Below are 25,745 nucleotides of genomic sequence, written 5' to 3'. Positions count from 1 at the left end.
TTTCGTTAGGACTGACATGAGTAATAGTTGATTCAAGAGTAGAATATTCACCCCCTCCTCCTCGAGAGGGCGGGGTTAGAGCAGGCAACACACCAGAGTGGGCAGGCTCACTTTAATCATACCTTGTCGGTGTCCATATTTGGTTCGTGATGTCACTAGCCGGAGGTTCCATTCATATAAAACCAATCCGACGGAATCCCCTTGGAGGAAATGTAGGCACAGACACAGCGCTCAGTCGGCTCTAACGACCCATACAGTTGCATAGAAATAAAGTCCTTTGAGTGTTTTTTTTTCCTCCTAGTTGTGTTCTACACCGTATCACAGGCAAAATGAAAGTCTCAAGTATAGATTGCCGCCGTCTCAAGAAAATCATCAGGAAGGAATCTGGGAGTTGTCTCATTGTGGATTGCCGACCTTATTTTTCTTTCTCGAACTCTAATATTAAAGGTTCGGTCAATGTCAACTTGAACTCGGTGATCGTCCGGAGGTCCAGAGGGGGGCCGGTACCTCTTCAGTTTGTCATCCCGGACGAAAAAGCCCTGTTTCGGCTTCGAGAGGGAGGCATATCGGCAGTTATAGCTCTGGATGACGGGACACCTCATTTGCAAAAACTGAAAAAGGACAGTATCGCACAGATAGTGATAAACACTCTCTCACATCTAGCGAGTGGGGCAAATATCTGTTTCCTAAAAGGTGAGAATCATTATAAGACTGTTGTGTTTCATCAGTAACTTTTCACTAAAGTGTCCAAGGAATAATTCACTTGAATCCCAGCTTGGATATTTTATAATTATGATTGATCATTAATTAATTTAATTAAAAAAAATTAAAATAAAAAAGAGAAAGAATGGTCGACATTCATTGTGCGTAAATCATACCCCCATTTTAAGAGAAGGATATTTTTTACCCATATCTCCCATATCTTTTCCATTTCAACCCATTTATGGCCTTGACTATACTAGTTTTCCGTGGAATTAAGTCACAGTCGTCTTTGTTTGATTGACCCGTGTTGTAGCAACCATCCCCTGTGAGCAATACATTTCTCTGGTATCCGAGAGATAAAATGCACTATGTGCGTCAAAGGACCGGGGATGAGTCAGTGCCTTGAGTGAGAACATCGCGGATACTGTTGTAACAAATGGTTGTTCTGTGACTTCTCACAAAAAGCTAGATTTGTTTTAAATCCATGAAAAAAAACACATGTACCTGATGTTTTGCCAACGTGTCAAACCAATTCATTTGTCTGTCACCTTGTCCTAAGGATGTAGGCCCAAGTGGATTACCTTAATTAATACGGAGATTAATTACGTGTTTATAATCAGGCTACAAGAGGTTATCACATAGCCTACTAGTCACGGCCTCGGATAAGTCTATCTCGTAAATGCTGACTTTAAAATGACGCCACACGCAGAGACCACAGAATGATAAGCGTATTTATGTGTTTTTGCTTTTCTGTCTGACAGGAGGATACGAACACTTCCATTCTCAGTACCCTGAACTCTGCACTGAGGTGAAAACCATCGACCAGAGCGGAACTGAAACCGAAAAAAGAGTTAACAGCCACTATGAGAAGCTCAGTTCTCACCGCAAACCAGATTATGATCAGGTATGGAAACGAAAACACCCATGAACTTCCTATTTTAGCTGCCACTTCAGGGTAGCCACTTCCCCTCCAACTCTGTCAGGGGTTTTTGTTTAGTGAGGAACATCCTTCTTTTTTTTTTATTGCATTGTTTAGTCATGCCGTTATCTTTATAACTCAAGTTACATTTAGAATGTGCCCATGTTTGCTCTGACACATTTCTTACCCATGGATTTATGATGTTTTATTTGTAGGCTTAGCCCTTTTATTGTCTTATGTTGATTCAAGTCAAGACTGAATAAAATCTGTTCAATGTGAAAATTATCAGATACTGCCCTACCAATTGGACACATTCTAAATTAACCTCCAAAAGTGATTATATATATATATATATATATATATATATATATATATACCCCTGAATTTGGGGAACCCAAACATTTTCTGTTTGATATAATCTGACCTTCACAAGGTTCCAACCACCACAGTGAAGCTCAAAAGAGAATACCAGTCATTCAAAGACACCCAGCTGACATTAGAAATCCTCTCATCAATGACCTTTTCCCTATCTCGCCTACCACGCAGAAAATGGCTAACATGCAGCTTGTTTACACTTACAGTAATCCAATATTGTGTCTTGCACTGTACGTATGGCCTCTGTATCTCTGTTGCTGACGTCTCTCCCCTTCTCTTTGTTGCGTCTCTCTCTCAGGGCAAGCCCGTGGAGATCCTGCCTTTCCTCTACCTCGGTAGTGCCTACCATGCTTCCAGACATGACTATCTCAGCGACCTTCACATCACGGCCTTGCTCAACGTCTCGCAGAGGGACATGGGGCCCTCCAAGGGCCACTACGACTACAAGTGGATCCCTGTGGAGGACAGCCACACGGCCGACATCAGCTCGCACTTCGAGGAGGCCATAGAATTCATTGGTGAGTTCTCTCTTTTCTTCTTTTCTTTTTCCTTCTATTTTCCTCCCCTTCTCTTCTAATTTTTCGAAAAAAAAGATTTTATACACACAAGTTATGTGTGGGTCATAGGCGACATCAGTCGCCTGTGTGTTATTGGAAGGGAGTTTCAAATTGTTTCTACTAAGCAAGATAATAGCTTGTTTTTTTATCTTGACTTTTAATTAGGTCATTTACTGACGTAAACTAGGGAGAGGGATAAATACACGTCAATTACAAATCCCTTTTCCTGGAAGCCTTGTGCATTACACAGCACATCAGGGATCTATAGATAGAGGACCTTCTATTTTAAAACACCTTCCTTTTTAAAATAAAGTCTCCCTTTAAAATAAAATCTTTACCCGCTGCAAATCTAAAATAGGGGAGACAGAAACTCTCTCTCTCTCTCTCTCTCTAATCTGTTCAATCTCGCCTGCCTTCAATTTCTCTTGACAAATCCCCCAGATTGCTTTCATTCAGAGAAGCACTTCTCTACCCCCCACTCACCCTCCTCCTCCTCATCCCCCCTTCCCCTCCTCCTCCCTCCCTCTTAAGTTTAAAAAAGACACACACACACACACTCTGCGATGCCGTCATGGCCTCCCAAGCCCAAGCCTAATCTCTGTGGCTCACTGTCGGGTGTGGTCCAGTGAAGTCAGTGTGACAAGTGTGTGAGTTGGCCGTTAAGGAGTGGGTGCAGTTGGATTGGTTGGAGAGGGTGACTGACTGCTGACTGACTGACTGACTGATTCGGAAAGGTTGTTTATCGGATGCAGGTGTTTAGAGATGGCCTTGAGGGAGTAGGGTGTGAATGTGTGTGTGTGTGTGTCAGAGAGAGAAAGAGAGAAAGAGGTGTGAGGTGTTGGATAATAGCTTGACAAAGATGTGCGCTGCTGCCGTAGCTATTTATAGGCGGGCATAGCAGAGGACGAGCTCAACCTGCCCACGGGGGCCTCGTCTGACCTGTATCGAGTCTTTTGTTGTTGTTGTTGTTGTTGGGCTTCAGGAACCAGCCCACATCTTAGGTGTCTTTGTCTCTGCCAGAACATGATGTAAGACAAAGATGTGTCCCGGGGCAGAGTGTTCGTACAGGAAGCCTTAAAAAAATCATTATCCAGCTAAAAGATCAGAAATTCACTTGAATACTGTCAATATTTTTTTTTAAATCGAAAACCGCCCCGGTCGACTGAATATAAATCTAAACAATTTCTAGTGCCACTTTGAAGACAAATCCAAATTCCAAACTATTGTTTGTTGGTAGAACATCTTATTATTGACCCCCCTTGGAGAGAAAAAAAACAAAACACACTGCAGTTGAAGTGTGCCAAGCCAAGACTTCTCCAGCCAAGCTATCACGTCACCAGAGGATGGTCATTAAAACACTCACAGCCTCTCTGCCTCTCTGCCTCCACTCCAGATGGGAGTTTCATGATTCATTCATGTGTTTTTTCAGAGTATCTGATCTGTCAGAGTCCATCGCTGTCGCGTCCCCTGCTGACTCTCACTCTCTCGACTAGCCAGCCAGGTGTGTGTGTGTGTATATACACAGGTGTGCTTACGAGAATTAGAGACCATCTAGGTTTATGTGTATGTGTATGTATTGCCAGATGAAGAGTCTGTACGAGCACATAGTACAGAATTCCACTTCAACCTCTCCTAGCCTGAGTGAACTCTCTGTTGCATAGCCCAGTGCCCCCACAGGCGCGTAGGAGAGACAGAACTCATGTGCAGCTGTGCTCTGTGAGTCAGTCAGGCCTCAGGGGTGGGCGCTGTGTGTGTGTGTGTGTGTGTGTGTGTGTGTGTGTGTGTGTGTGTGTGTGTGTAGGAGCTGGATGTGGAGGAGTTGCCTACTAAGAGGGTGGTGATTGAATGGTATAGCTCTTATAGGTTCTCTGTGTAGGAGGAACGTTGATTATACATTGAAGGACGTGATTTTATCTCCACCTCAATGCATTTATTCTCTGTGAAAAAAAATACATTGTTTCATCAATCCAATTGCTTCCGATTGCTCTGTTCCACAGTGGCCATACTAATGTTTAGACATTGTGACAATGATATATGGGCTAATGAATGTTATGTACAATATTCATTTATATAAACAGATCATTAACGTAAGGGCTATTTGTTTTTGTCTTCCAGATCGTGTGAAGCAATCAGGGGGCAAGGTCCTGGTCCACTGCAAGGCAGGCATCTCCAGATCTCCCACCATCTGCATGGCTTACATCATGAGAACCAAGCGGCTGCAGTTGGAGGAGGCCTTCGAATTCATCAAACAGCGTCGGGCACTCATCTCGCCCAACTTCAGCTTCATGGGCCAACTGCTCCAGTTTGAATCAGAGGTCCTCTCTTCCACGCCCGTCGTGACCTCTGACCCCGCCACCCCATGCGCCCCGCTGGAGACTGCCTCCTTCTTCACCAACGAGTTCACATTCAACCACCAGAACTTTGAACCCTCCGTTTTCACCTTCCCTACCTCTTTCCTGGCCCCCTGCCCCCTCCAGTCCCCTGTCCACCAGTTCAAATTGAGCCCAATAACTGCACTGCCTTAAATATGTGACTGCTTGTAGTCTCAGATTACTTGAAAAAAAAAGTAGAAATTAAATATGCTATTTTTGTCTGGTGTACAATTCCGAGCTGGGGAAAAAAGCAAAGACTGAGAGAAGTTATAACAATGATAGTGTTCATCTGACTTCTTTGTTCATCTTGTCGTGAAAAGTCCCTGAAAAAAGAAAATTAGGTGACAGCTACTGATGTTGTTTGCCCTGGTTTGATCCCCTGAGGACACCACAGCGACTACACTGCAATACATGCCTTAGGTTAATATTGTGATTTTATTGCCTATTCACAAAGCCCCATCAGGCATTTTAACCTAATTTATTTGATAAATCTTGTCTGTCTGTTTGTTTGTCTGTTGTTGTTATTGTTGTTTTTTAAATACGGATGTGGATGTCAATAAATGTTTCCACCAAAAAGTAACTTTGTGTTCATGTTCTATTTTCATCACCTATCAATGAAATATGAACCTTTATTTTTCACTCTGCAACAAATGTGTACTACACAACACAAAACAACAAAGAGATGGTAACACACTTAACCCTAACCCTCAATATGGTTGCATATCAACAGAACTGCAATTGATAGTTTGAGCATCTACAGACCATTACATACCTATCCAAACAAAGTGGGGGCAAAATCAAATCAAAGAAAAACCCAAATCAATGATCAATTCAAAACATTTATCATTAATGTCAAATGTGGGTTAGAGTGATAAGTTCTAAAATGTCTGATCCCCATCATTGAACACATATGTATTACCTCAATGAACAATAAAGCTATTGTAAGGACCCATGTCCATGGTAGGTTAGGGACACATTCAATTGCTACAGCCCACCTTTCTTCACCTCTTGCATTGATAAATGCAGTTATTTCAGACTTCACAGCTTAATAGTTGTGTGTGACCCTAGGCAACAGTGACACCTGCAGTGACCTAAAAGAGTGAGAAACTCCAGTAGCCTACTGGCGTTCATTGAATCTGCATAGACACTCAATAAATGTAAACATTGTAACAATAAGATACTAGGTTGATACAGTGTGTGATTAGTGGTGTCAAGTGGACCGAGAATTCTCTGGAAATACTCTCCGAATATCCCCAACACAGTAACACACGAAAACAATACGATATGAAATCTACTGTAGTTTGTATCAGCCACAGAAACAGACAGCTCTTTGGCGCCCGACAATCTCATTCATGTGGTGCATACCAACTCCGCATAATAGGGATGTCAATCGGATCAGGACACTATACCAAGCTACTTGTTCTAAATGTGTGGACTGTATCCACATTTTTGAATGTACTTTATACTACACTAGCACTTAGAAAAATGACAATAACGTTTATTTTAGGACATAATCGCATATTTAGTAATCCTAATATTCGTGGTCACCCTTTTTTCACACGATCGAGCGTTCCCGTTCATCCCGCCCTTAATCGCCATTTTCCTTGTTATTTCTGTTTTGGCTGGGTAACTCAAGATCTTCAGTACATGCGTTTTGTACAATAAATAATACTGTAAAGGGATATTTGGCGTTTTAAAGGCCCACCTTCCCTATTGTGGAGGAAAAGAGTTGAATTAGTTTGACTAGCTTTCTGAGGAAAGTTCCTGCATAGCCGACCATGTACATCAAACAGGTAAGCCAGCCGTCGACGTCGAACCGCTCTCTGAAAATTATTGCTAGCGAGTTAGCTTGTTAGCTTGCGAACTTCAGCCAAGAAGCTGCAGGAGAGTTTAGTCGAGCAAGTCTACAATTCATACACAAGTATTGTATGCAACATTAGTTACATAAATGCTATATTATGTGCTGTTAAAGCTGGTTATACCATTATGTTCTAGGCCTCTGCCTGTCAATTGGCTAGCTAGCTAGCTAGTTTACGTTAACTAGCTAGCCAGCTTAGGTTCTGGTCAATGTTGTTTGTAGCTAGATAGTTAGCTAGCTAACTTGTTGCTAGCTAGCTTAGTAGTTTGCTGTTCAAGAAGACGAACTGTGTGTTATTACAGGATGTAACTGAATGTTATTGCTAAACGGTGACGTTTTCGTCTGCTATTTGTTTATATCGCGAGCAGTCAATGTCACTTGGTAGCTGTCAAGCAAGTTATAGCTTGACACGTGTTTTTTTCCCAAACAATTCTTGCCTGTCTTGTTTACAATATTGTTAACATATGGTCATGTGGGATGACGCCTAAACGTGTGATGACACTGCTTTCTGTGTTGCTGCACAGGTCATTATCCAGGGGTTCCGAAGTTACAGGGATCAGACTGTGGTTGATCCCTTCAGTCCTAAGCACAATGTCATCGGTGAGTGTCAACGGGTTCTTCAGTGTTTATTTCAGACTTCAATCTTGAATTGAAGTGTTGAAATCCTCCACAAAGCCTTGGTTCATAATAATCTTCACGTCAGTGCATTAGAAAAGTATGGTTGGGAAGGACATTGACCCCTACCTCTCTTGCATTAGGCTCTTTCCATGACTGAATGTTTTGTTTTGTTTCCACAGTGGGAAGAAATGGATCAGGAAAAAGTAACTTTTTCTACGGTAAGAAGGCATGGCTAATGCCTGCTGGTTCAGGTTTTGCACTCCATCCGATTTGAAGATGAGCGATATGAATCATTTGTAGATCTCTGTGTATTTCTCTGCTTTATCTAACCAGAGGAAATCATCTGCTTTTATCTCCTCAGCCATTCAGTTTGTGCTCAGCGATGAATTCAGCCATCTTCGCCCCGAGCAGCGCTTGGCCTTGCTCCATGTAAGTAGTGGAACAAATGCTACTCCAAAATATAGCAGTACATCTCACTGTTGATATACCCCTGCTATGGTTTATTCCACTTTATTTTCCCTCCTAAATGATCACACTCTTATTCCCTCCCTGCCGCCATTGTAGGAGGGAACTGGTCCTCGTGTCATATCAGCTTTTGTGGAAATTATATTTGACAATTCTGACAACAGGCTGCCGGTAAGACTCTCCGAACATCACAAAGACATCATAACTAACCACTCAGCCATAACTAACCACTCCGCCATGCTATTTAGTATTTATGTCCCCCTGGCTACATGAAGTATACTTGTAGTATTCAAGTATCAGCTGAATGATGGATAACTGTTGTCCCACTAGATCGACAAAGAGGAAGTGTCCCTCCGGCGTGTCATCGGAGCCAAGAAGGACCAGTACTTCTTAGACAAGAAGATGGTGACGTAAGTACTGCGACGCGTACATCACCGTTGTGACCATTCTCAGAGCAGCCTACGTCTGATCATGGAATCCTATGATTGTTTATGTTTGTTTATTTATTTTTTGTAATCTTTTTTTATTTATTTATTTTTTCAGTAAAAATGATGTCATGAACCTCTTGGAGAGTGCTGGCTTCTCCCGCAGTAACCCTTACTACATCGTCAAGCAGGGAAAGGTAAGGGAGTACCGTCAAAACCTGGGGTTATTTCTCTGCAAACATGTTTCTATAACTTTTGTTGTTACTGATTGTTCATAGTTACAACTTATCATCTACGACTCTAAAGAGGTGGATGTACAATATCTTTATGCAGAATGACACACAACAAACTTATTTAGTGAAATCATCTTCATCACTATGACATATACTACATATGTTTACATCTATGTTTACATCTCTAGCCTTATTGCCATTTAGTCTCACACAGCCTAGTATTGCTTTGCTGCTCTGTTTTGTAAATTTGTTATTGCTATTTTGTTAATATTTTGCTATTTTGTAAATTTCTTGTCAGTATTTGCTATTTGTTTTATTATGTCCCATGCACCAACCTCACCAAGTCAATTTCCTGTATGTGCAAATATACTTGGCCAAATAAAAGGATTCTGATTCTGATCTTGTTTTCTATTTTTCTGTGTTCAGATCAACCAGATGGCCACAGCCCCCGACTCCCAGCGGCTAAAACTGCTGAGGGAGGTGGCAGGGACCAGGGTGTACGATGAACGCAAGGAAGAGAGTATCTCCCTCATGAAGGAAACAGGTACAATCCAAAGGACCACAGTACCTTTCTCAATTGTTAGAAACTAGATTCCTTGCGTCCTCTCCTCCGTCCTCCGCTCGCTTCTTCTCAAAGAGCATTGGAGGATGATATCAATGGGGAGGGACCTCGATCTTCTCCTCCAACGCGCTTTGAGTAGGAGGTGAGTGGAGGACGGAGGAGAGGACGCAAGGAATCTAGTTTCTAACAATTGAGAAAGGGGCCAGTCTCTCCATTCCTGCAATCACAGTCAAAATGGAATGACTCTGACTCACCTCTAAGTTGTTTCACAGTGCATGTCTTTTACACAAAAACTGTCAAGATGGATTATTCCATCCAGTCTTTCATCCTTTATGGAGGATACAACCATTTAGTTTCTGGTTTGGTAATCCGGAACAAGCCCACCCATACCTACTGGGAACACACCTGTTGCCGTCACCACACCAGTAGACCTACGGTAACTAACACACAGGTGTGTTTTTTTTTGTCTTTCTTTCCAGAGGGTAAGCGAGAGAAGATCAACGAGCTGCTGAAGTACATCGAGGAGCGTCTGCACACCCTGGAGGACGAGAAGGAGGAGCTGGCTCAGTACCAGAAGTGGGACAAGATGAGGAGGGCCCTGGAGTACACCATCTACAACCAGGAGCTCAATGAGACCCGCGCCAAACTAGACGAGGTAACAAACCAGTCACTTGAAGAGGGGGAAGGAAGGTAGTTCTAGTGCACGGGTCAATTTAGAAATACGAAAACGAACTTTCAGAAAATTCGCTTCCTCTTATCAGTTGGTATTTTGTATTGCATTTGTAACTGCTCTGTAAATCTGTTCTCTTGTGTTGTCCAGTTGTCTTCCAAGAGAGAGACCTGTGGGGACAAATCCAGACAGTTACGAGATGCCCAGCAGGATGCCAGGGACAAAGTAGAGGTAAACAACTCAATATGTGCACATGAAATGCACAACAAACTTGAATGAGTGTTACTTCATACTTTGTTGAAGTACAATATAAGGCACAATAAATAATATATTCTTTTAACAATAAAGAAGCCCTGATGAGCAAACACACACATTATTTCTCTGATCAAGTATTTCTGAACCCCCCCCCTCCTCCTCCTCCTCCTCCTCCATCCCATCTCCCCCCCTGCAGGAGACGGAACGCGTGTGTCGGGAGCACAAGTCCAAGATCTCAGCCATGAAGGAGGAGAAAGAGCAGCTGAGTGCTGAGCGGCAGGAACAGATCAAACAGAGGACCAAGCTGGAGCTGAAGTCCAAGGACCTGCAGGAGGAGCTGGCCGGCAACAGTGAACAGAGGGTACGGAAGCCTCCCTTCTGCGTCACGCGCTGGCACTGTCACCCTCTTCTCTGTCCGCCCCACCTTCATCCCCCCTCTATACCTCCCTCCCTCCCTCAGTCTCTCTTGGCCCTCCCATTTGTATCTCCCTGGATGCAGTCATCACCTTTTTTCCTTTTTTTTTTCTCAAATGAAATATCCCTTTATCCTTTCATCATCCTTCTGAATCTCTTTATGCCTCATCATCCCTCCCTCCCCTCTGTATCCCTCTCTCTCTCTCTCTCTCTCTTTCTCTCCTCATCTCTCCATCCTGGGCACGGGCCCAAGGTTGGAGATCTGGCCCGAGTCATCCTCCATATGGCAGCTTGGCTTTGCCTGTGTGAAATACTCCTGTAGATCAGGCTGGCTGGCTGGTGGTTGGATTAGGCCCACCTGGCCAGGAGAGCAGTGTTGACTTTGTTTTATATTGAGAGGAGCGCAAGAGGGCGGAGGGTGGGAGGACAGAACTGCGTCATTTGCCTTTTTGACTGCTTGTTATAATCCAATCCGGTTATAAACAAACTTGGGATGTGAGTGAGAGAGAGAGAGACACACACACCACCCACGTATTTTTCCAATTTTTGCTTTTTTGACGTGCATGGAAATGTGCCTTCCTGCCGGCGTTGAGCGTCCTGGGGCCACAGTGTAACATTGTAACCCTTTTCCATGTCTCACCCAGAAACGCCTGCTGAAAGAACGTCAGAAGCTCCTGGAGAAGATTGAGGAGAAGCAGAAGGAGCTGCAGGAGACGGAGCCCAAGTTCAACACTGTGAAGGAGAGGGAGGAGAGGGGCATCGCCAGGTGTGTATACCTGACGGAATAAATAAAGAAAATAATGACTTTGATAGGCAGCAGCTTTTCAAAGTACAGACTCTCTAATCTTCACCCCTGCTCGTTCACTCCCCTGCACTCACCTAGTGTTGTATTGTTGTAAGGTAGATGGTGGAAACTCCCTCTAGCCCCAATGCATGCACCAATCCAACGCTTTTGAAACCATTTTGGGTAGTGAATGAATGCACACTTTTGTGGAGAAGGGATAGAGAATCATCATTCAGCACTGTACTAACCCCACCCCTCCTGGACTGTACTAACCCCACCCCTCCTGGACTGTACTAACCCCACCCCTCTGTCCATCCTGTGTCTTCCTCTCATGCTGAAGAAGGCAAACGCAGGAACCCTGTTCTTGACCTCTGCCACAGTGCATTAAATAGCAGAAAGGTGTTTCTAGATAGTGCAGTTTTTTTTTTCCTTCACACATCTTCCCCCTTCCTTCCCCCAGACTGGCCCAGGCCACCCAGGAGAGGACGGATCTGTACGCCAAGCAGGGCCGAGGCAGCCAGTTCACCTCCAAGGAGGAGAGGGACAAGTGGATCAAGAAGGAGCTCAAGTCTCTGGACCAGGCCATCAACGACAAGAAGAGGCAGATCACTGCCATCCACAAGGACCTGGAGGACACTGAGACCAACAAGGAGAAGAATCTGGAGCAGTACAGCGTACGGAACCACAACACATACTAGAACTAGAATGAATAGAATGTGGCTCTAGTGTTCTGAAGTCTGCTCTACTTTTTAAATTTGACCTGTTTTAAGTACCTGTTAAATGTATAAGTTCTCTGAACCTGGAGCAGTACAGCGTATGGAACCACAACACATACCAGAACCAGAATGCAAAGAATGGTCTTCTGAAGTCTACTCTTCTCAAATGTACCTGTTTCAGTTACCTGTTCAGTGTTTAAGTTCTCTGAACCTGGAGCACTACTGTGTACGCAAACCCCAGCCGTGACTCTGGATTGATTACTCCAGTCTAGAAAAGATGTCTATTACACTCAATTTAACTTGAGTGTGTTCTACTGTAGGCTAGTATAGTCTATCCTGTGTACGTAACCCTAACCTGTATCAGATCTAGAAAGACCAGAATGGCCCTAGTCCTCTCAAGTCTACTCTTCAGTTGTACCTGTCCATTATACTGTACATATAATAGGTATATTAGCCAATTCTATGCGGCAGTCAAGTGGATTAGACCTACTTTATAGAACTATTCCATTTGTATACAACTAGCATTATTATGTTTGACACAATGCCTTTTTAATTATTTTCTAATATAATTTTTGGGGGGAATGTTATTCTCTTTAATGTTTTTGGGGGGCAAGTCTGACTTGTTTGTTTTCCTCCTCTAGAAACTGGACCAGGACCTGAGCGAGGTGAAGACCCGCGTGGAGGAGCTGGACAAGAAATACTACGAAGTCAAAAACAAGAAAGATGAGCTCCAGAGCGAGAGAAAGTAAGAGGATTTTTCTTCTTAAAGGGATTTTTTTTAAAGGTTTCTTGATTCTTCAGACCTCCACTTAGTTTTGTAGTTTATAGATATAATCTCCCTATCATATTTCCATTCTTGAGGTTTCTTTGGCTGACCCCGGGGCTAGCATTTAGCCATACCAGTGTACATGAATGGGATTACCTGTATGCCAACAAAAGCGTAGAAAGCGGCTTTCAAACGTCCCCACGCAAAACGTCGAACACGATTCAGTTACTACAAAGTTAAGAACAAGAGCGATGATCTCCAGAGAAAGAAAGAGGATTGACTCTATCTCCTTCTTTTTCTCAACCCCCCCCCCCTCCTCCCGTCTTTCTCCGTAATGTTTATTGAGTCATAGGCTTGCACTTTAGATACGGACTTCGACTAGTGAAAATGAAGCATCGCCACACAAGATGCATATGACTCAACCGCATTAAGCCTGAAAGGTTGGGTTGTCATCACCCTTAAGCCCATATGCTGTTTCCGGCTGGCAACCTTTAGTTTGGTACTCCAGTATTGTGTCCTGTGAATGTCAACATGCCCTTTTTTCCCTTCCCTGTAACAAGAGTTTATTTATAAAAGGAGGAGAAGGCCACAGGCTTTGGCTGCTATATGTTGCTAAGGGCCTTGAGGTGCTGGGCTCTGTGAGGCATAGAGACCGGGGGTGGAGAATAAGATGTTGTAGTGCTCTCTCTTAGATCAGGAAACTTGGAAAGGCTCTCAAAATAAACAACAAAATATAATAAGATTCTCATTCTCTCTCTGCACATTTTTCACGTGATTCGGTGTCAGTACAGTTGAAAGATTGCAGGAGAATTTGATGAAATGTATTTTGTATTGAATGACAAGGGACCAAGTGTTTGACCTGGGGTGGTGGATTAATTGTGGTAGTGTGTTCATGGATCAGAAAACATGAGGAAAAGCTCTCAGAATTAATTTAAAAAAACAAACAAAATCTCATTGATTTGGTGCATATCTTTCGCATGATGTCTTTTCAATGGAATGAGTTTTCAATTGATGCTTAATTCTCCAAACAATTTTACTTCTTGTTAACCCACAATACTTTGGCTGCTATGAATGACCGTAGTTTTGGTTGTCAGTAATCTTGGATTTGATTTGTGTTTTCTTAAGCGGGGTACAGAGGCCCATATATCAGCATCCAGGATGGCCATTACTGACATTTTCTACTGAGTTCTATCTAAGCCAAAAAGTTTTAGACAGGGCAAAACAGATCCAGGCAGGTGGGCTGGGCCGGCCTATTTAATGGTAGGGGAAAAGCAGTGCTGTTTGGTAACACAGGTTGAGCTGATGGTGGTGGTGGTGGTGGTGGTGGTGGTGGTGGTGGTGGTGGTGGTGGTGGTGGTGGTGGTGGTGGTGGTAGTTGTTGTTGTTATTGTTACGTAACGTAACGTGTGTGTGTGTGTGTGTGTCATCCAGCTACCTGTGGCGTGAGGAGAACGCAGAGCAGCAGGCCCTGGCTGCCAAACGAGAGGATCTGGAGAAGAAACAGCAGCTCCTGAGAGCAGCAACTGGCAAGGTCTGGATCCTCCTCCTCTCTCCCATCACCAAACCAGAATGTGTGTCTGGCAGAGATCTACCTGTTAGATGAGACCATAACATACATACATACATACATACATACACACACACACACAGGCATGTTGATCCACGTGTCATCCACATCGTCATACCAGCCTTGTCGTTAGCACTGTATGTGGCACAGCTTCGGCAGACACACACACACACAAACACACACCATCACATTCCCTTCTCTCCACACTGAACCACATAATCACTCATCTCCGGCTTTGGAAATGGCACAACTTCAAAGCCAAATGAAAAGACGTCACATCTCAAAAGTTCCACCAGAAGTCTTGTTCAATCATTAGGAAAGAAACGGAGATTGTAGGTCTCAACAAAAACCATCACACTTAGCCTATCCAATCAAGTCAAATATTTTCTGACTCTTTCTTTCTTTCTGGCTAACAGTAAAATCATTCCTGGTGATTCTGTGAAAGACTCATTCTAAAACAGTCACACACATGATCGGCAGTTTCCTGGCTTTTCAAATCTTTATTAAGCTTTGAGTGTTCCTACCTGGTTGACTCACTGTGTGTGTGTGTCTCTGTGTGTGTGTTCCTTCCTGCTCTCCAGGCTATTCTGAATGGCATCGACAGCATCAATAAGGTCCTGGAGCACTTCCGCCGGAAGGGCATCAACCAGCACGTCATCAACGGCTACAACGGCATCGTCATGAACAACTTTGAGTGCGAGCCCGCCTTCTACACCTGCGTGGAGGTGACCGCAGGAACCAGGTATCGCCTAGCGAGGCAGCTTGACCTAAAATCTAAAAGTGACTGGTTGCTTCACCGCACAGGAAGGATAACCGTTCCTCTAACGAACTGGCAACCATTTATTTCCCACTTGGATAGATTTCATTTTGATACTTTTGACAGGCTTCGTTTTGATTAATGCTTGCGGGGTTGACTAATCTCCGAGACATTTTAGTTTTTTATAGAAAACGACGCACCGCAAAGCCAGGGGAGTGTTTTGCAGATCTGTTGATCCCCAGAGTTATGCCTCATACACCTGCACCCCTAGCTGCTAACCCAAGTAGGTCAGACGTGTCAGAGATTAGTAGTTCTCTTTCTCAAAACGTCTGTTCCATTCTCCCCTCCCCCAGGTTGTTTTACCACATCGTGGAGACTGACGAGGTGAGCACCAAGATCCTGACAGAGTTCAACAAGATGAACCTGCCCGGAGAGGTCACCTTCCTGCCCCTCAGCAAGCTGGACGTCAGGGACACCGCCTACCCAGAGACCAATGTAAGAGAATGCCGATGTCAAAAGGGCATCATGGGAAATTGAGTTATTGGAGCTCTTTTTTGTTTGTCATTAGCTTTTGGTTGAGAACAACAACAACAACAACAAAGAGGTAATTAACTGGGCATTAACCCCTCCTCCACCTCTTCTTTCAGGACGCCATCCCTATGATCAGCAAGCTGCGCTACAGTGTACAGTTTGACAAGGCCTTCAAACATGTGTTTGGGAAGACCCTGATCTGCCGCAGCATGGAGGTGTCCACCCAGCTGGCCAGAGCCTTCACCATGGACTGTATCACACTGGAGGGTACGCACCCACTGCCCAGCACACACAAGGGAGGCTGGTGGAGGTCAGGCTCATTGGAATTGTAATGCATGGAATGGAATGAGGATTGGTATCAGACATGCGTCTTTGATACCATTCCTCAGTCCATTCCATTCATTACAATGAGCCCGTCCTCAGATTTGTACCTCCACCAGCCTCCCCTGAATATCACATATACTGTTTATATCTGTACATTATTGAAATATAGTCTACCTGTTGTTCTTGTTTTTCTCTGTGCAGTCAATTCCATATGTTTCTATTGACACCTGTGTTTTGTATAAATTAAGTCATGGTCAGCACACTGAAATGGTGGACCTTTTACCACATTTCTGTTTTAATCAAGCTAAGACAGACAACGAAAAGGTCTTCATCAGGTAATTTTGATGCCCCTGTCCGTCCGTCCCCCATCTCCTAGGCGACCAGGTAAGCCACCGCGGCGCCCTGACGGGAGGTTACTACGACGCCAGGAAGTCCCGCCTGGAGCTGCAGAAGGACATGAGGAAGGCGGAGGAGGAGCTGGGAGAGCTGGAGGCCAAGCTCAACGAGAACCTGCGCAGGAACATAGAACATATCCTTTCACCTTTCTCTTCATTCGGTTGCTTTTAGTTTCTCTTTTACAAGACAACAACCTGTTTGGCGTATTACCTTACAGCTCGGCCCCATCGTCTTCAAACCTACACACAGGTTGATTTGAAAGCAATGATTTCCATCACATTTGCAGTGTCAATGAGAGTCCTTCAGAAGAGCACCTTCAGAGATCTATTTCCCACACAATTTGACTCCAAGCTTAGCGTGCCTTTTTCATTTCTTTCTTTCTTTCTTTTCGCGTTCTAAAGCCAGTTAGTGCTCAAGGCCGTTCTCATCATCTTGGGTGAAGTACCGCGATTTATAATGAGCAATACCGCAAGCGAAGTGCTGAAGTGCTGTTCAGTCCTCGTATGCCCTGTCCTTAAGAGGTGGGGTTAGGTCTGTGATGGCTGTAGGTCACAGGGGAGGCTGATGGAGGTAGAAGTCGGAGGATGGGCTCATTGTAATGAATGGAATAAGGATTGGTATCATGGAATAAGGAATGATATCAAACGCGAGAATGGTATCACTTCATGCCATCTATTACAAATGAGCCTGTCCTCCGATTTCTACCTTCACCAACCTCACCTGGTGAGTCATACTTTCCTCCAGTGGAGGGCCCCGGAGAGTGACAGGGTGTTGGATTTAGTTCACAGTAACCAGGTTATGTCTTATGGGGCATTCAATAACTCCTTGACATCTCATAATCTCACAATCATTTGCGTAGGATTTGCATATGGCTCCCTATCGGCTAATTCTGAGAGCTCTTGAGTTGCCTAGTTTCCGAGGAGCAAACGAATGCAGCATTAAGCCCCTGGCAGCAGGGAGGAGACTGACAGGGGTGATATGAGTTTTCTCATATCGGGCCATAGAGGATTAGAGTGCATGAGGTCACAATGGGCCTAGGGACTAGACACAATGGTATCAGCGGGGACTAGAAGCTCTTAGAGAGAGAGAGGTGATGAACATGCGCACGTACACACACTGAGATAATGCCATTTGTGCGTGTGCGTTCGTTCGTGTTTTGCGGTGTGTTTGTCAGCGCGTGTCATTAAGCGTGGGGGTGGATGGCGGAGTTGGTGACATGGCGTCGGGCCTCTTGAGTCCAGCCATGACTCAGAGGCGTGACACTCCATCAATTATTTCAAAGCTGTTTTTGTTGTGCACCACTGAACTTATGTCACCATACAATTAAGACAGAAGGCCTCGATCTTCGATCGACACAGGCACCAAAGTAGATGAATAGGGTCATGTGGTACTCTGACTGACCACACATCTTCTAGATCAATAAGCCACTGCTAGACTGATTGGACAGTGACTGTGTAGTCTATGGTCTTCCTCAACCCTGTAGTGCACATGTCAGTAATGAGATGGATGAACCAGATGCATACTCTTATAACCCCTTGCATAACCTTATCGATCAATAATCAATAACCCACAGTTACAACTGATCTAACTGAGAATGTATGGAGTGTCACTATAGTATATAGAACTCTCGACCTATGGGGGAGCTCTTGAGCTTGGTGGGTCCCCTAAATAGACAGAAATATTGTCAAGAAATTACCTGATTGGGCATACAGGGGCAGACCTCCCCATAAGCTTCTTTTGCAAAACGTTTGTTAGGCTTAAACAAAGAATTGTGTGGTCTAATGAGAGAAGAAATCGATTAACATTCTATTATGAACCATGTGGTCAACATTCCAACAAAAATGGGACGCAGAACATTTGTGACAAAAGCTCCAAAATGTATCCTCAACCCTGTAGTGCTCGTGTCAATAGAGAGATGGATGAACCAGATACACACTCTCTTAGTCTGGTCCATTAACCTTTCAGATCAATAATCAATGCTCCTTTGAGATCAATAGCCTAATAAGACTGGGGATTGAGACTGAGTATGTGTGTATGTATGTGTGAGTGTTCCTTGACCCCCCTCTGTGCACGTATCAATAACGAGATCGACCAGCTGATGAACCAGATGCAGCAGATCGAGACCCAGCAGAGGAAGTTCAAGGCCTCCAGAGACAGCATCCTGTCGGAGATGAAGATGCTCAAGGAGAAGAGGCAGCAGTCGGAGAAGACCTTCATGCCAAAAGTAAACGCATACTTATCAAGTTCGACGTGTTATTTATTTTAAATTTAACCTTTTGTTTATCCAGGTTGGTCTCAGTATTTCAAAACTTTAAGTCTGATTATTCTTTGCTATCCAGGATCAGATCACCTGGCTGATTTTGAGTAGTATAGGGGAAATCAGCCTGATCGATCTGATCTTTGATAGCGAAAGGATCGTTCTGATCTGATTAAAGGTTTTGAAATGCTGGTCTCTGGTTGTCAAGCGAGACCTGGTATGCTTTGAGTAGTCAGGAATAGTTGTTCGGAACACCATTGTTACATCTGGAAGTGTGTTGATAAAGAAACACCTATTCCACTTTCGTTCCCAAAGCCATTTCTATACCAGCCATTAATCATACCTCATCATACCTTCCTCCCCCGTCACTCTCTCAATAGCAACAGTCTTCAGAGTTTGGAGTTCATGTAGTATAGAACCACCATCCACTCATACCCCCTTCCTGTCACTCTCCCCCTGTAGCAACGCAGTCTCCAGAGTCTGGAGGCCAGCCTGCACGCCATGGAGTCCACCCGGGAGTCCCTGAAGGCTGAGCTGGGTACAGACCTGCTCTCTCAGCTCAGCCTGGATGACCAGAGGCGTGTGGATGACCTCAACGATGAGATCAGACAGCTTCAGCAGGTACGGGACAGAACGCCCTGGCCGTGACCGCAGAGGGAATGGGAAAAAATGGACAGCACTCTATTGAATACAGTTTAAGTCATCGTATTTCTTATGCTTTTAATAGATAAATACTGGAAGGTGATTTGATTCTAGTTCTCTGATCATGGAAGGAAATGGGCTTCTGATTTGCACGTATTTATAAACAGCCTCTGTGACCTGTGTACAACACAGACACCCCGCCCCCCCACACCCCCACCCCTCTCCCCTCAGACAAGCGTCTATGTTGACTGAACTTATTCAGCCCCGAGCCTTGCAGTGGTGTGGGATGATAACAACACTGTCTGAGCCTCCTCCTCCACAGCCAGCTGCTCACAATTACCACCTCAATAGACCTCGGCAGTCCTGGGAACCGTTACGCAACCGGCCCCCGAAATAGAGCCTTTCATGTCTGCAGGAGTGTAGGAGACAGCCGTGACCCCCCCCCCCTCACTCTCTCTCTCCCTCTGTTTTTTTTTTCTAATTTCTGATTCTCTGAATTTGTTTATTGTTTTGCAGCTATTCATCAAAGCTGGAGGAGGGGGGGGTGTTATGCATATTATGAAAGTACATTATAACTATATGTTGTTTTATGTTTTCTAGGACAACAGACAGCTCCTGAATGAGAGAATCAAACTGGAGGGAATCATGACCAGGGTGGAAACGTACCTCAATGAGAATCTACGGAAGCGTCTAGACCAAGTAGAACAGGTACACTGCTGGACCTTATTAAGCAAAGGCTCATCGAAGAAATTGATAATTCATGATATATTTGGCTAATGTTTGTGAAGCTCTTTGTGAGGTTTAATCAAGCTTGCCTATAGGGACTTCATCACATTTAACGATTAAGTATCTCCATTGAAGATGGGTTTTTTTGCCTAAGAGTAGGCGTAATCTGTCTGGGAAACCAGCCCCAAGTGGCCCTTTCCCAGACACAGACAATGCATCCTGAATTAAATCACAAATGTAATTTAGTCTAGGAATAGGAGTAATCTGTGTCCCGGGAACTATCCCTAAATGTTACCTTTCAGGAGCTGAACGAGCTGAGGGAGACTGAGGGAGGCACGATGCTCACGGCCACCAGCTCCGAGTTGGACGGCATCAACAAGCGCATCAAAGACACCCTCAACCGCTCCGAGGGTAGGTGCACCCAGTCCGTCACAGCCCTCATCATTTCTGGGATGTGAGAAAGTTCTGCCCCCTACTGATTGTTTCTGGTCATGATGGTAGCCTGCCCACTGGGTTGTGTAAATATTCCAGTTTGAGGTATGAACTCAAAAGTTCAAAGATCAAACGTGAAGCATTGTTTTGGTCTTTCTGGAATGTCAAATCACTGAATTGATGACCACTCTCAAGGTTTCTGCACAAGGAACTCAAGGAAGAAATTCATCGTTGTACCGAAATCAACTTCAAGTGCCACCACACTATATTTGTGTAGTTATCATATTAATCCTCATTCTATAAATCCCTCCCCCCCCCCCCCATCTCACCTACCCACCCGAACTAGAGCTGGACGTGCTGATCGACAAGACGGAGATCGAGATCAAGGACCATGCCAAGAGCATGGACCGCTGGAAGAACATCGAGAAGGAGCACAACGACTCCATCAACCACGACACCAAGGAGCTGGAGAAGATGACCAACCGGCAGGGCATGCTGCTGAAGAAGAAGGAGGAGTGTATGAAGAAGATCCGGGAGCTGGGCTCCCTGCCGCAGGAGGCGTTCGAGAAGTACCAGACGCTCACCCTCAAACAGGTGAGAGGGGGAACACACACACACACACACACACACACACACAATCCAACAGCCAAACTATCACAAGTCATTTGAATGTTACCTCCAACATTGAGCATTCAGCATTTCATCTCCCATTATAACGTCTATTCATATAGACCCAAACATGAGCATCCATGGGTTTGAGTCATGGGTCATTCCATACATTTATTTATGTGTTCTCTCTTCGTGTCACGTCTCTCTTCTTCCTCTCCCACCTTTCCTTCCACTCATGGACTGCGAAGGCCAGGGCAGAGTCACAGCCCACCCACTCACCAGTGACTCACTGGACACTAGTTAGCGCTCGCTGATGCCAGCCTCCTCTGGGTACCGCAGAGTGTGTGTTGAGTGGGCTGACTGCAGCTTTTTCTGTGTGTGTGCGCCTTCACTCCCTCTCCTTGGTGAGGCTGGAAATAGTCTGTACTTTCTCATATAAACACTGCATGTACTTAATCTTTCTCCACAGGACACGGAGCTGTGAGGTTGGGCGGTCTCGTCTCTTCCACAAATGGATGAGGTTGAGATGTGATGATAACTCTTTCAGTCTCACCTTCACCTCCACTTGAAATAGAAACGAAAAATCATTCATTGGGTGTTTTCAAGGAATGTACTGTATTTCACAGTTGAGATCAAGTCTGTGTCAAATGAAGATATTAATAGAACAGAAGACGTGAGAGGTGTTTTTTTTTCCCTTGAAGTTCACTTCACTTTGTTGAAATTCAATGTGTGGAATATCAATATGGAGATCTACAGGGTGTGCTAGCTGTTGTTCCAACCCAGCTCATACACGCCAAACCGTGATTAGCCCAATCAATTGTGTTTGTACTGGGCTGGAATGAAACACCTTTTCAACACCTGTAGTTCCTCAGGAATAGGGATGGTGGCCCCCTCCGATTTACAGTGTACATTAAACGTCTACTCTCTTAATCAATCTCTCTCTCGCCCCCTTGCCTGTCCCCAGCTGTTCCGTAAGCTGGAGCAGTGCAACACGGAGCTGAAGAAGTACAGCCACGTCAACAAGAAGGCCCTGGACCAGTTTGTCAACTTCTCGGAGCAGAAGGAGAAGCTCATCAAGCGGCAGGACGAGCTGGAGCGCGGCCACAAGTCCATTAACGAGCTGATGAACGTCCTGGAGCTGCGCAAGTACGAGGCCATCCAGCTCACCTTCAAACAGGTAGGCAACGCCTCCGACTTCTCCCTGTGCTCCGGCTTTTACCTGGATGAAATGGATACAAGTCAACCTCTGAGCTGGGTCTGAAATGGGAGAGAGGGTGGTTTATGGCCCTGTACCTGACTTACCATTTCAGGTGTATGTTAGAAATGGGGAAGGATGAAATTAAGATCCTTCTGATTTTTTTTGTTTTTATTTAGTGGGCCCATTCATCTCTTGATTAACCACTAAACTCCCATCTTGTGTTTGTTCCTTGCCCCACTCCCAGGTGTCTAAGAACTTCAGCGAGGTGTTCCAGAAGCTGGTCCCGGGGGGCAAGGCCACGCTGGTGATGAAGAAGGGTGACGCGGAGGGCAGCCAGTCCCAGGACGAGGGAGAGGGGGGCACAGACAGCGAGAAGGGGTCCGGATCCCAAAGCAGCGTACCCTCTGTCGACCAGTTCACTGGAGTGGGCATTAGGGTAAGGGAGTGTGTGTGTGTGTGTGTGTGTGTGTGTGTGTGTGTGTGTGTGTGTGTGTGTGTGTGTGTGTGTGTGTGTGTGTGTGTGTGTGTGTGTGTGTGTGTGTGTGTGTGTGTGTGTGTGTGTGTGTGTGTGTGTGTGTGTGTGTGTGTGTGTGTGTGTGTGTGTGTGTGTGTCTAGAAGAGCTACCTTTTTTCCTATTATTGACTCCCACTTGAAAACGAGCACATTATCTTCGTGAAAATTCCCCATATTGCTTACTTCCCTCACTCTTTGCCAACCCACCACACTCTTCACACTCCTCCCTCCCTCTCTCTTCCTCTCCCTCCCCCTCTTCTCCTGCTCTCCTCTCCAGGTGTCGTTCACAGGCAAGCAGGGGGAGATGAGGGAGATGCAGCAGCTGTCGGGGGGTCAGAAGTCTCTGGTGGCGCTGGCTCTCATCTTCGCCATCCAAAAGTGTGACCCCGCCCCCTTCTACCTGTTTGATGAGATCGACCAGGCCCTGGACGCCCAGCACAGGAAGGCTGTGTCAGGTAACAACAACACACACACACACACACACACACACACACACACGGTTTCTCTTCAGTTACATAATCGGCCTCAATGACAATTTTTTTTAACAGAGAACTAGCAGGGAATCCTGACTCTACCTTCTAACATCTATGTTGTTGTTCTAAGAATGACTAGGTAGCCTCTTTTCTACATTATGATTCACACACATTTCAGACAAGCAACTGTGAGGCAACATTCAGACACTTTCATTGTAACACTAAAAACCCAAACAATGGAATCTGCAACTGATGCTCACACTCCCCAAAAGCTTAAATGAAGAGCCCTGGGCTATAGTGACAGTATAGTACCTCCTCCAGCCAAGCCTCAGCCATTGAATCCATACACATTAGATTTGAAATCAGGGTTGTGCTTGTCACAGCATAGACAAATCTAGGAAAAGAGGCTACCTGTCCATTCTTATAACAACAACAAGAGCAACACATATGGCTGCATGACCAATCAAATGGTCATGCGGCCAAACAGTTGCCACACACCCATCACCGTCAATGACCTCATCATTTCATAATTACAGTAATTACACTACATCTAACCATCCAAAATTCTGTTCAACACTAAGCCTGGAGCAACTATGACCTGGAACCTGTGATGTGTTTCAGATATGATTGTTGAGCTGGCTAGCCACGCACAGTTCATCACCACTACCTTCAGACCGGAGCTTCTGGAGTCGGCTGACAAGTTCTACGGAGTCAAGTTCAGAAATAAGGTGAGGATCTTTTCACTTTAAAATAAAAGTTATAATAACCTTGCTCCATTATGTAGCTACTCAGGCTATTTTCAGCTGTTCGGCCTGATTTTCAGCTGAGTGGTTCAACTCCGCCCCTGCCATTTTGAGACGTGATATTTCATAGCCTAATGCGGTTGATGATGCATCAGCGAAGCTCAAGGTCAGGCATTGGTCACTAAGTGTGTGTTTGTGTGCGTGTGTTTATTTTCAGGTGAGTCACATTGATGTGATCTCGGCGGAGCAGGCGAAAGACTTTGTGGAGGACGACACCACCCATGGTTAAGAGGAATCATCCCTTCCTCATCCTCCTCTTCCTCACCCTCCATCTTGCACTGCATAGCTCTGAGCCTTCAGTCCCCCAACTCAGACAGAACTCAGTCCATAAGGCGCTTAGTAGCTGCATCCTGGAATTAGAATTCGGAATTAGAACGGAATGAATGGAATTCTAATGCAGTGAGCTGTACCATTCCCTTCTCTGACATCATCTGTTGGCTTCTCTCTCAGGAGAGCAACTGGAGAGGGATATAAAACTAATGTTGTTTTTTAGTCCGCTTTTTTAAAAACAGGTTTTCAGAAGGTTTTTTGTAAGTTGTCATGTGATGAGGTGCTGAAGAAGCCTTGTAATCTAATGGAAATTGAGAATTTTTTCGAAAGCATGATTCTTTTTCTTTTTTTTTTACTGTTGAAATGTGCTGTGCTGTTGAAATGTCATGCTTAGTACTTTCATTGGAGATTTTCAGAAATGTGGAAATAGTTCTGATAAAGATTGTCACCAGTTAATCTCAAGCTATGGGGGGGGTTTAGTGACTTCAGACATAAATATAAATTTGTGGTCCCTGAGATTACCACATGAAATAACTGGTCTTTCAGTTCCTGATATCAGACATGTATGTCCTTTTTGTACTTATGAAATTATAATAACTTGTTGTGTGTCTTGACCAGAAATATGGTGTGTGAAACATTATGAAAATTGTGTTTATTTTTTATTTACTGTATCTTGGCATTCCCCGTTTAGGTCATTTCAATATATTGTAACCAGTTTTAGTTCTGCACTGCATTTTAACGTGGTTTTGTTTTTCTCCCCCTTACTTCGTTAGAAAACAATAAAAATCGTATAGACCTTGTTGATTCATCTGGTGATTCTTTTTTTTTTTTGTGTTTGAAAGGCAAGTTCGGCATCCCTGAAATTCAATTACACCACTAGGTGGCGCTATGCAACACAATCCAAACTCCATGTCGCATAACTACATGGAAACACAACAGGCAGGAATAACATGAGTTATACCTTGGAGAATGAAGATAGTGACATAAAATACTTTAAATTAGGTGAAGAAAAAAGTTGCATTTTGAGTTGAAGGATGACTCATTTGTGTCAAATCCTCAATCTAAGCTGTCAGAATGATATCACTTTTAAATGTGTCATCCCTGAAATGCTAGTTGCTCAGAATTACCTTTCAGTTTGAGATATCAGACATCAGTGCCCTTTTTGTACTTATTAAACTACAGCAACATGTGTCTTGACCAGAAATATGGTGTTACATTTAGCAATGTCCTCGTTGAATTATGGTCTGCCAAGTGGGGCACCAACAGTCAGTGTGATCCTCCCCAGACATCACACCACCAATTTTATTTTCTGCTGGATGACATCACCCTGGCGTGTTTGTGAGTCTGAAAGGTCATGACCCCAAGTCAATTTAGGCGGAGGCTGTGACCGAAAGCTGCCACTGCATGCTGTTTACTTTCAGTATCTACTGCCCGCCTCCTACCTCCTACCTCCGTTGAATTGTGGGACGAAAATACTGAATACTGAATAGTGTGCAGTGAATTCGTACTACATTATGATTACATTTAAGTCCTTAAGCAGATGCTTTTATCCAAA

General features: G+C 44.5%; 2 protein-coding genes across 3 annotated transcripts; both read left to right on the top strand.

Annotated features, from left to right (window-relative positions):
* The first annotated feature begins 223 nt into the window (after positions 1-223).
* dusp5 (dual specificity phosphatase 5) lies at positions 224-5,499 on the top strand. Its single transcript, XM_083694370.1, has 4 exons — positions 224-693; positions 1,464-1,606; positions 2,295-2,514; positions 4,669-5,499. The coding sequence occupies exons 1-4, from the start codon at positions 330-332 to the stop codon at positions 5,076-5,078; spliced, it is 1,137 nt and encodes a 378-aa protein (XP_083550496.1). The 5' UTR covers positions 224-329; the 3' UTR covers positions 5,079-5,499.
* Positions 5,500-6,553: 1,054 nt separating this feature from the next.
* On the top strand, positions 6,554-24,990 carry smc3 (structural maintenance of chromosomes 3). 2 transcript variants are annotated; one of them, XM_083694185.1, is made up of 29 exons: positions 6,554-6,718; positions 7,308-7,383; positions 7,581-7,619; positions 7,763-7,830; positions 7,966-8,037; positions 8,197-8,276; positions 8,410-8,488; positions 8,951-9,068; positions 9,566-9,741; positions 9,907-9,987; positions 10,208-10,372; positions 11,070-11,191; positions 11,670-11,883; positions 12,567-12,670; positions 14,123-14,222; positions 14,840-15,000; positions 15,369-15,510; positions 15,663-15,813; positions 16,247-16,399; positions 18,339-18,490; positions 18,986-19,144; positions 19,766-19,873; positions 20,194-20,302; positions 20,670-20,917; positions 21,897-22,109; positions 22,375-22,566; positions 22,922-23,099; positions 23,739-23,845; positions 24,078-24,990. In XM_083694185.1, exons 1-29 carry the CDS (start codon positions 6,704-6,706, stop codon positions 24,147-24,149), a joined length of 3,654 nt encoding a protein of 1,217 aa, XP_083550311.1. In that variant the 5' UTR covers positions 6,554-6,703; the 3' UTR covers positions 24,150-24,990. The 2 variants fall into 2 exon arrangements, with proteins under 2 accessions (XP_083550311.1, XP_083550312.1); XM_083694186.1 differs by lacking the exons at positions 22,922-23,099; positions 23,739-23,845; positions 24,078-24,990 and adding an exon at positions 22,752-22,894 and having other exon boundaries at positions 22,375-22,606.
* The last annotated feature ends 755 nt before the right edge of the window (positions 24,991-25,745 follow it).

This window comes from Argentina silus (genome assembly GCF_951799395.1).
Source record: "Argentina silus genome assembly, chromosome: 22".
In the NCBI taxonomy this organism is placed as follows: Eukaryota; Metazoa; Chordata; class Actinopteri; order Argentiniformes; family Argentinidae; genus Argentina; species Argentina silus.
This window is presented reverse-complemented; position numbering and strand designations above follow the sequence as displayed.

What these genes read in the sequence shown, in the direction of transcription:
- dusp5 (XM_083694370.1), top strand. Translation starts at nt 330, where the DNA reads ATGAAAGTCTCAAGTATAGATTGCCGCCGTCTCAAGAAAATCATCAGG. An exon ending in AAATATCTGTTTCCTAAAAG is followed by an intron (nt 694 to 1,463) that starts GTGAGAATCATT and finishes TCTGTCTGACAG; the next exon opens with GAGGATACGAACACTTCCAT. An exon ending in GCAAACCAGATTATGATCAG is followed by an intron (nt 1,607 to 2,294) that starts GTATGGAAACGA and finishes TCTCTCTCTCAG; the next exon opens with GGCAAGCCCGTGGAGATCCT.
- smc3 (XM_083694185.1), top strand. An exon ending in AAAAAGTAACTTTTTCTACG is followed by an intron (nt 7,620 to 7,762) that starts GTAAGAAGGCAT and finishes TTATCTCCTCAG; the next exon opens with CCATTCAGTTTGTGCTCAGC. An exon ending in AGACGCTCACCCTCAAACAG is followed by an intron (nt 20,918 to 21,896) that starts GTGAGAGGGGGA and finishes GCCTGTCCCCAG; the next exon opens with CTGTTCCGTAAGCTGGAGCA.